At 39.1% G+C, this 10,859-nt stretch overlaps 1 protein-coding gene across 1 annotated transcript in view; it reads right to left on the reverse strand.

Annotated features, from left to right (window-relative positions):
* Nucleotides 1-9,715, reverse strand: part of LOC122789662 (putative adhesion G protein-coupled receptor E4P) — a 32,664-nt gene extending 22,949 nt beyond the window's left edge. The window contains exon 1 of the mRNA XM_044057075.1: nt 9,521-9,715. Within this exon, the coding sequence (XP_043913010.1) occupies nt 9,521-9,643 (123 nt within the window). The 5' untranslated portion in view covers nt 9,644-9,715. The remainder of the gene's footprint in view (nt 1-9,520) is intronic.
* Nucleotides 9,716-10,859: the final 1,144 nt, after the last annotated feature.

The following is a 10,859-nucleotide window of genomic DNA, read 5'->3' on the forward strand; positions in this document are numbered from 1 at the left end:
GTTTTAGAAGGAGGTTACAAATGAGGGATGTAGAAACTAGTTGTATGAGAAAAGAAGGAATAGAGTTTGATGTGGTATTAGGTGGGAGGGAGCTGGTGGGTGGTAGAGAATTAGCTAGAGTTTGTATGGTTTCAATAAAGTAGTTGTTAAAGGAATCAGCTATTAGTTTAGGGTTATTTTGGGTAATCCCTGATGGGGTGGGAGACTTGGTATGCCCTGGATGAAGTAGTTTGTTCATAGCCAACCAGAAATTTTGTGGTTTTTGTTTGTGGGCTTGTTAGAGGTGAATGTAAATGTTTCTTTTATCTAGTAGGATGTCTTTTTTGTAGCATTTCTTAATTGTTTAAAGTAAAGGTGGTCAGAAGGGCTTTTAGAGGCTCTCCACTTGGCCCAGATTTTATATCTTAGGAGGATTTTTTGCCTTGTTTGTCTTGTGAGCCAAGGGACAGTTTTGGTCTTTATTCTGGATGAGCGATGGGGGGCATGGAAGTCTAGGATTTGAAGAAATTTAGTATTAAAGTAGGTAACTGCTTCAGCAAGTGGAAGATGAAGCAGTGGTGACCAGTCACAAGCCTTCAGTTCTGTTTGGAAGTTCTCAGGGCGAAAGTTTTTTTTTGAGCAGGAGGTTTTAAAAGTAGTAGGATTGGGCCTATGAAGTTTTTGTTTAATGATATAGGTAAGAGCATGGTCACTGATGTCATCAGGAAGGGTTCCTGGCTTATAAGTAGTAGGATGATTGTTTATGAGAATCCAGTCAAGTAAGGTTTCCTTACCACTTTGTTTGTGGATTCTCATAGGGGTGGTTATCATTTGTGAGAAACCAAAAAAATTTATGTGGTTAATGGGATTTGGGGACCTACAAGTAGACCAGTCTATATTAAAGTCACCTAAGACAATGGTTTCCTGGGGTAGGTGTATAGATAGGCTACTAAGTATATTTTCCAGAATACTGATATTGTTTCCTGGGGGAAGGTAGGAACAGATTATGTAGATGGATTTATGGTTATTGATTTGAAGTTTGGCTGAAAGGGTTTCTGCTGTGGGATTTGTGGGAAGTGGCACATTGAAGTTTGATAGTTGGAGTTCTGATTTATAAAAAATAGCTACTCCCCCACCTTTTTTGGTAGTCCGGTCTTTTCTCAGGATGTTATATCCTGGGGGGGGTTAATTTCCTGATCTTTGGTTGAAGGTCTAAGCCAAGTTTCAGTAATGCAGAGGATATCAAAGTTGTGGACATCTAGAAGTGCATGAAGATGGGATATTTTATTGTTGATGCTATGGATGTTAAGGTGAGCTATCAGAAGGGAGTTAGATGGCCTTGTTAGGGTGGAGGTGGTGTAGGGTTTTTGGTTATGAGGGTCACTGGGGAGTGTTGTATGTGGACCAGGGTTAGGATGGATATCACCATCTAAGAGATGATGTTGTATTGGTGTACTTTTCCCATTATTACAGTTGCAAGACCAGAACTCAGTTCCTTGTGTCCCATACTTTAATGCTAATATGAAACTTTAAATAATGAACTGTCCAACTTTCATCTATTGAATATAAACATTAGGCAACTTACATATTCCTGCAGCTCACCCGTAGGTAGTTTACCTGCTATTTTCACTAGACAAACACTCCACATTTTGTCCATCTTTAAATAATTGCAAATGTGGTTCAGAATCAGTGTAAACTGATATTAGTACTAATTTCAACCATCATTGTTCTTAGCCTTCTTTATTTGGATGTGCCCTGTCCACAAATATACCATTATAGGTGTAAACATTATGGGTCTACCTATAATTATTCTTATGACATCAGTGCAGTATAGAAATAAATAAATCAGGGCCAACCTTTGCATAGATGAATGAGCGTGCACAAATTGCTCTTTGTATTCTGTCACTACTATACCAAATGAGAAGCAGTGTTACAGGTATGGAGCTTCCAATAATATATATCTTTGTAAAGATCAAGTATCAGATAAGACCTTATACTTTCTCTTCTTCTTCTAATTGTGAAGTCAATATCACACTATTCCTCCATTTAAAAACGGATCTCTCATGTTTGTTGTTTGTGAATGCCCCGTTTGTTTGCCAGCTATTGTTTATTGAAAAGAAAACATGAGCCCACATCACACTGTACAGTTGCTATACATTAGTATTGTTTTTGAGTTAATTGTCCATAGAGTGTTTGTAGCAGGAACTTGTGTGGTCAATGGGGCATGCGTAATTCAATTTGTGTGCTCTAGGGCCACTTGTGAGTTAATATGTTCTGCAAACCTGGGTGTTTCACTGCTGTATCCATTTAAGAAACTGTATTTGCTGCCCTTTTACTGTGTTACATGCTCCCCAAAGTGCCTCCCATATAGAAAAACAACCCCGACCATGACCAAACATCGTTTGATGTCTGCACTTGTGCCCCTGCTCCTCCGCTGATACACTGCCCAAAGTCCCCTCTATACTTGCTATTGGTGAGAAACACCCAGCCCTGAGTTTTTTAGTCAGGGATAATTAAATTCAAGAATATTTTCATTCTACCCAGATGCATATCTTAAAGAATGCGATTTTTACAATAATAATCTGGTGTAATGTCCCCTGCTAACACATTTTTCTTTTGTGGTTTCTTAAGATGTAATGTTGGCTTTCTGGAGAGGATTTGACCTGTACCAGTGGAAGCTGAAGTGTGCAAGTTTGCTTTGCTGAATTTACAAGGCTTGTATATCTTTTGGGAAGAGGTAAGGTAGTCAAACACATGTCTCAAAACTTTTTAAGCTTATGTATCTTGAGCATTGCGACTTATACCCCCCCCCAACACAATGACTGGTGTTTGATAAGGAGACAAAATGAGACTCCATTTAGTGTAATGCTTACCAATTCAAGACATTTTAACTAATCAAACAAAAAAAAATAAAAAAAGGGAGGAAAATCATCCAAATAAACATTTAAATGTATCAGAAATAAATTCTATGTGATTAAACTAACTAGAAGGGCAAAGTGATATTTATTTAATGTGTAGGGTTTATAGTTAGAAGTTAAATGTCAAAAGGGTTCTCTACATTCATGACAGTTCACAAATGCACTGACAGGCTCGCGTAAAGGGAACTGAAGATTTCCCTACAAGTCTCGTGCATTTAAAAAGCTTAAATTCTTCATTTTAAAAATAAACGTTCAACTAAAATCATGAACTTGTTGGCTATAATAAGCTCCAGTGAATATGCACAGACCTTGTTTAAATTAATTATAAAACCATATCAATGACTGAAATTAGTCATAAAATACAACTAAACCCCACCCAATAACTAGCGACTAATATTAAGAAAATTAAATTAACTAAAGCATAGTTGTTATTGTACTAAAAAGTACAATGTATATTTAGCATTTCCTACTCAGCAAATCATTTCTTTTCCCCTATAAAATACTGTCATGAACAAAAGTAGACTAATAGAGTCATTTAAATTATTAATGTAATATGTCACTTATGAACTAAACTTTGACTCTAAAGTATGCAATAGGTGTATTATAAGTCTATAACAGAATTTACAACATGTTTAAAGAAAGAACAAACAATATTAAATTGTTACCTTTAGCTTATATTTTTAGTTTTAGTTGATACTTTGAGAGAGGTAGTGGAAGGGATACTTTCTGAGTCAGTTCTTTGCTTCTTTTTTTTTTTTACATCAATTCAATTATTTTTTCCGGAGATCTTTTCAGTGGTGTAGTTAAAGCCCAGTCCATTTCCTCCGGGACTGTAACTATATTAATGTTTTTGACAAAGGTTACTGCTTCTTCAATGTCATTAAATGTTTTTATTTCATTTGAAGTAAAAATCCTTATTTTTGCAGGGTATGCCAGTTGTGCCCTTATTTTATTCTGTTTAAGTAATTTTACAAGTGGCCAGGCTATCTTTCTCATTTCCAAAACTCTAGATGAAAAATCATTGTCAAATCTAATTATATTTTACTTGTATTTCAGTGAGGATTTTCTCCAAGCACATTTAAGGACATGTTCTTTATCAAGATAAGAGAGAAATGTAACCACTACTGACCTGGGAGTGGATGATGGTGATAAAGGAATAGGTTTCCCAATGTCTCTATGAGCTCTTTCTATACTATATGAGAATCCTTTTAGATCTAGGATTTCGGGTAACCATGAATTAAGAAAGGAAATAATATCATCGCCTTCAGGTTTTCTGGTAAACCAAAAATTCTCACATTGGTCCTCCTTTCTCTATTTTCCATGTCATCCAACTTGGTGATAAGGGGGCATCTCCCTGGATTTCTTCCTCCTTGAGCCTTCCATCTATATCAGATAAAGACTCTTCAATGCTTAATATTTTAGTTTGATGCTGTTGAAGTAACTCTTTAAAGGATTCAGTTTGTTTATGACAGCTTTCTCTCAAGTTTTCTAAGTTGTTATTGAAACTGTCCATTTTAATAGATAGTTCTTGTAAAGTAGAAGACATCAACTGAATTTCTTTCTTCAAAGTAAATTCTGCATGTGAGTTCTTTGAGCTACTCATCTTCAGAGAGCAGTTTTAAACTCCAGATATTTCTGACAGGAAATTTTTGAAGAATATATTCCAAACTCGATATAATGATAGCATAAATGTTAAAGAACAATAGTTAACTGTTTTTTTGTGTGAAAAAAATGATTATTTCCTGTTATTTGAAGTATTTTTGAGGAGCTCTAAAAAAGTGCTGCTTTCAGAGTGCCATCCAGGCTCCACCCCCCTGAAATTGTAATTTTATTAGCCATTTTGGGCTGATTTCTATCCCTTTCAACTTTCTGGCTTAAAAACGCATGTGTTTGTGCATTTTTTGCATCGTGCAGCACAGCGGGGCTACGGTTAAGCTATTCCAGGTGCCAGAAAGTCTGCTCTTTAAATTTCCCCTTAGAATTAGCTGGTTTCTCAGTAGTAGCACTAAAATCTGAACCCCTGTGACTAGCACTTGCTCTAGAACCTGCTGGAAAGCACTAGGAAGCCTTAAACTGATACAAGCACTCAACTCTCCTTGTTAATAAGGAGAAATTAATCATAGGCACTAAACAGGCTATAACTGCAAAGTACCTTGCAAAGGTAAGGGAAAACAAATCTTGTACTTTACAAAAAAAGCACCTAAACAGGCATGTCCAAGGGTCAGCTTCCGGTGACTTCTCCTGTCCACCTGGTGAATCTGGGCATACTGGGGCAATGCAGCAACTGCCTCATGTACATAGACCACCCTCTCCTCCTACCAGCCAACATTACAACCTGTGAAAGATGCACTTACATAGCCAAACTGGAAGCAAAGTTCTCTCCAGCCAAGATTGTGCTAGACAGTCAAGAGGAGAAGGTTAACACCTGCACTACACCACAAGCAACACATAGCCCTTCAAAACCCACACCCAACACTAAACCCACATATGCGGGGGCCCTTAACATTAACCTGCCCAAGCAACAAGGACCTCTGAAGCTGAAATGCAAACAAACACCAGTCTAAACCAAAGTAACACATAGCTCACAACACCAGTGTGCCACCCAACGACAGCCCCTAAGGCAAGACAACATACCCAACACTTTTGTCATAGGTGACTCTATAGTCAGGCACACTGATGTCTCACTCACCAGGCTGAGCAAGGAGAAAATTACAGTCAGCTGCCTGTCAGGTGCCAGGATCTGCCACATAACACATGCACTCAAGTTACTCAACAACAAGTACAAATATGACTCTGTCATTGTCCATGTTGGAGTGAATGACTTGAGACGTACCTCCCTGGACTATATGAAAAGAGACATGGAAGAGCTCTCGGATCATGTGGCCCAGGCAGGTATGACCCTAACCCTGAGTAGCATCCTGCCTTCGCCCAAAATGATACCACAGTTTAAGGACAAAATGATTGACTTCAACAATTGTCTAAGCTTCTGGTGTCTTTCATAGGGGATCTAGTATCTGTCTGCCTGGGACGACATGATTGACAAACCATGATGCTTTGCCAGAGATGGTCTGCACCTGTCACCCCTGGGGTTCAGGTTACTGGCCAAAGCTCTTGCCACCCTTATAGTGCCTTTTTTAGACAAGGATCAAAGGACAAAACCACCACCATAACAGGTACAAGCATGCAAAATCTGAAGGTAATGCTACTCAATGCTAGACGTCTAAACCTCAAAATGCACTCTCTCGAGGCACTTCTAAAAATGGAGAACATCGATATCTGTGCAGTAACTGAGACCTGGTTCAAGACTCCAGAGAGCACACTTGCAATACCAGGCTACAACTCTTACCACACTTTTCGGCCACCAAACCAAGACTGAAACACTAAAGGTGGAGGAGTGTCCATATTCACCAAGGATATTCACACCTCCAGGCTAGTTGCCCAACACAATGTATATGAAATTCTCCAGGTGCAACTAACACTAGGTAAGACTGCAATCCAAACTGTAGCTTGCTACAGATCCCCCACCATGCCCCATGATTCTCACTCCACTTTTCTAAACATACTGGAAAATATTAAGATACAACCAACCACCCTAATACTGGGTGATTTCAATTACCCTGCCATTAACTGGAAAAACTACATGGGTACCAACACCTTTTCCCAACGGTTCTTGGAATTCATAAATTCCATCACCCTGGATCAACTAATCCATTGTCCCACCAGAGGCTCCAGTATCCTAGACCTGGTCATTACCAACATGGGAGATAGATGCTCCACACCAGTGGTCACCCCCTTATTGGCCAGGTCTGACCATAAGCAAATCATCCTTGACATCCACATCCCAACCCCCCCCCAGTAAGGAAACCTCTGTAAAAAACTTCTCCAAAGCCCACTTCATGCTACTTAAGTCAGAAGTGACAAACGTCATGGCACCCATGGTGACAGGAGCTGAAAGTTTGATTGCTGAATCCTACACTAAGGCACTGTACAAGCACATCCACTCATGCATGAATTGTGACATCTCAAATAGAACCAAGATGCTCTCCTCCAAAAAAAGGAAGACAATCTGGTGGTCCCCTGCCATAAACAAACTATACAACAGAAGGAAAAAACTGTTGCAGAAAAGAGGAAAATCCCAGGATGCAAAAAACTCCCTTACCAGCCTCAGTAAGAACCTGAGATCACTCATAAAATCCTCCAAAGCTAGTTACGAAAATAAAATTGTCAAAGATTCCAAAGACAGCCACAAGGCATTCTATAGTTATGTCAAGAATCTAAATGGCAATGCTCAGATCTGCTCTAACCTACAACAGAATGGCATTAAATATACTGATCCCAGGGCTATTGCCAATATTCTGGTAGATTGATTTAGTGCCAACTTCACCCCCCTCTCACCCCCTAAAGGGTCATCTCAATACCAAAGGATTGCTAAATTCCAGTAATCACAGCCAAACAGGTACAAACTGCACTCTCCAAAGCTAATAATGCAGCATCCATGGGACCAGATGACATCCCGGGCTGTGTACTACATGACCTACAAAATGAACTGGCACCTCACCTAAGTGTCATGTTTAATCATAGCCTCAACTCAGTCTTTGTGCCCACTGAGTGGCGCACAGCTACAGTTATCCCACTCCACAAGGGGGGATCCACCTTGGATCCCGGGAATTACCAATCCATCAGTCTGACGAGCTTGATCTGCAAGGGCATGGAACACATTATCATGGAACTTATAAACAAAGACTTTGGCAACCTTCAAACACTGGACCCCACCCAGTTTGGCTTCATGAAGGGCCGATCTTGTCTCCTGAACCTGATTGACTTCTTCGAGTCTGTTTCCAGAACTGTGGATGAGGGTAAAGCAGTCCACACAACCTATCTGGACCTACATCAAGGCCTTCGATACCACCCCCACTCTGGAATCATAGATAAACTTACTAAGCTGGGCATAAATCCCTACATCACTTGATGTGTTGCCAACTGGCTTACTGACAAAACACAGACTGTAAAAGTAGCCGATTCCAAATCCAGCTCCATACAAGTGACAAGTGGAGTACCTCAGGGTTCAGTCCTGGGACCGCTCTTGCTTGGCATCTTCTTCTCTGAAGTACAGGCCAACACTAAGGGACTCTGGCTAACAAAGTTCGCAGATGACTGCAAACTGGCAGCCATTACTGAATCCCCAAATGATGTGGATATTCTACAAAAGGGCCTTATAGAAACAGATGCTTGGTGCCAGAGCTATGGGCTCAAGCTTAATGCCAGGAAATGTACAGTTATCCCCTTTGGGAAAAAACAGATGCCCTATGCTGACCATCTAAAAAAACTCCAGCTATACTCTGTGGCATATCGTCTACTCAGAGGTGATCTCTGCTTAATATAGAAGGCCATGTCAACCCCTGAGCTGTTGGACATGCTTCACTTAAAGAAATTCCAATCCCTCAGAGCCACATGCTCCAGGGATCTAAACCTTGTCATCATAATGAACAAAACATGCTAGAGGGATAGGTTCCTGACCCCAGAGACTCCCTATACTCTGGAATAGACTGCCCATACATGTCAAGCAGAGTGCCTCCTTGGCCCTCTTCAAAAGGAACCTTCACGATTGGATGGGAGATAAGAAATTCACCCTGGGGATCACATCAGTCACCCTGCTAGACAGGGGTCCAGGGAAGTAAATATTGTGGGAAGAAATATATGGGGAATTGTTTGGCTAGGCTTGTATAGGCCCTAGGGCCAATAGCCTAGCACCAACCTATGAACCTTTGAACCTATGTATGATAAAATACTAGAAAAATCATTTTAATTATCAATTAACAATCCATTTTGTGTGTTTTGACAATTCATATATAATTATAGTCTGTCTGATCTTAAAACTACAGCACTATGGAAAGAAATCTTCTCATAAATCTCTGGGAATTGAGTGGTGTTTAACAAGAGTTACCAATGCAACTGCCAAAATTCAAACAAAGGCCTCTCGGTTTCTCCCTTTCTTATTTTGGACACCTTTTCCAAAATAAAAAAAAAATTGAAAAATGTTCGTAAGGATTAATGTAAAGGATTTACTTTTAGTAATCCCACATGAGATGGGCCTGAATTGGCTAAACAAAGTGCTCATAAATAACAGGGACTTTATACTTGATGGCATCAATATAATGTGTACCTTTATAGAGACAATTCTGTGTAATAATTATGTTTATGAAGGGGAATACTGCAGACAAATTAAAGGCATTGCTGTGGGTGCAGTGATGGCCCCTATCTTTGCTAATCCAGTGCTTTTGTGATGGTAGAAATCTTATGTTTTTATGTCATATGTTATAAGTATGTAATTTAATATTATTGATACTTGGATGATATTTTGTTGGTCTGGAAGGGGGGCCATGATGAATTAAATGAGTTTACGGATTATTTAAATGGAATCACTACTTTTTTGTGATTTACATTTGAAGTATGGGTGGATACTATCAACTGTGGTCAAGGCGAACATGTACTTTTTATGGATAGAAGATGCAGCTTTTTGATAAACACAGTACTATTCACGATGTATGATTTTTTTTTTAATACAGTAACTATTAGATATTAAATATTTGACATTAAGGATGTTTGATGATAAGTTACTATACCTTATTCTCGACCTGGGAGATGCCAAAAAGGAAAAGAAGATCTCCAACGAGAAGGCATAAGCAAAGGTTAAGGAGTAGTGTTGTGCCTGCATTCTGAATCGACTTGCACAACCAAAATGTCATGACACAAATGATTAAGCAACTGACTGAGAGGATAAGTCCAATATCTGAAATTGTCTTTAGTGGTTCTTCATCCTGAAACTGAAAACAATGTCTGTTAGTTCGTATTCGGCACAAATCCAAACCACATTGATACTGTGCCAATTTAGAGTTATACTTTAAAGAATTAGTCACTTTGAATTCTGACAGCATTATTACTGAATGATATATAGGAGCTTCCTTTTTAGAGGGAAGATTTATAGTACAGTAACTCAAAGAGTCACTGACATTTCAAAATCCAACTAGAACATTAAAGAGTTAAATTCAGTTTAAATTCTGTATTATATCAGTTTACATTCTGTATTACATCAATTTACATTGCCTATTACATCACTTAGTGATCTCTCTGATTTACAGTACTGAACAGCTGTGCATGAATACATTCTCTTCTCAGTTTACCTATTTATTCTGCTCACTACCTGAAGTCATATTCCTGTCTTGAGGAATTATAGGCTCTTAACTTAAGAAAATCTGTAATGTCACAGTCTACAGTATTACCTCAGGTTGGTAGATGGCTTTTGACACAGACAATCATATCAGGTCAGTGAGCTTTATGGCAGAGAGTGATGGAGCTCTGAGTTTACCACAGAGATCCAGATTTCATTGGTGGCCCATGTGTTGAAGCAGCCAGTCATGAAGGGTGGGATTCAAAATTCCACAGCCAACATCACCAATAAGTAAAAAATCTATGACACCGCCAAAAGATACACCAGCCATTTATTACATCAAAGACATACTAAGCGCTTTCACCCATCATTCCGTGGGCTTCTTCAGAGTAGAGTACCTTATTTGGTTTGAGTAGCATTCTTTGTATCACAGAAAAAAGGAAGCATAAAATATACTCCAAAAAGAGAAATGCTTCCAACAGGCTAAAAGCTGGGAACTCCTCAAAATGTAGAAAAAGTCAGCCAAAAAACAAAGGAATCCCAGAGCCAAGGCTTAGCAAGCACTTTCGAACAGAGTTCTTCTTCAGTGAAAAACATATATAGAAAGGATAGTTAGGTCACTGCGAATGAAAATATTTTTTGGATAAACAAATACATGGAAAAAATGTCCTGTTTTAAAAACCGGAAATTTGTAGAGCATCCAAGCCTTCTTTTGGGCATGTGTTCAGACAGGATGGTGTGCAAATGCGTAGAGCATCCAAGCCTTCTTTTGGGCACACGTGCTCAGACAGGAT

Source organism: Protopterus annectens, chromosome 15.part0, assembly GCF_019279795.1.
Source record: "Protopterus annectens isolate FY-2018-M chromosome 15.part0, PAN1.0, whole genome shotgun sequence".
NCBI classification, from domain to species: Eukaryota; Metazoa; Chordata; order Ceratodontiformes; family Protopteridae; genus Protopterus; species Protopterus annectens.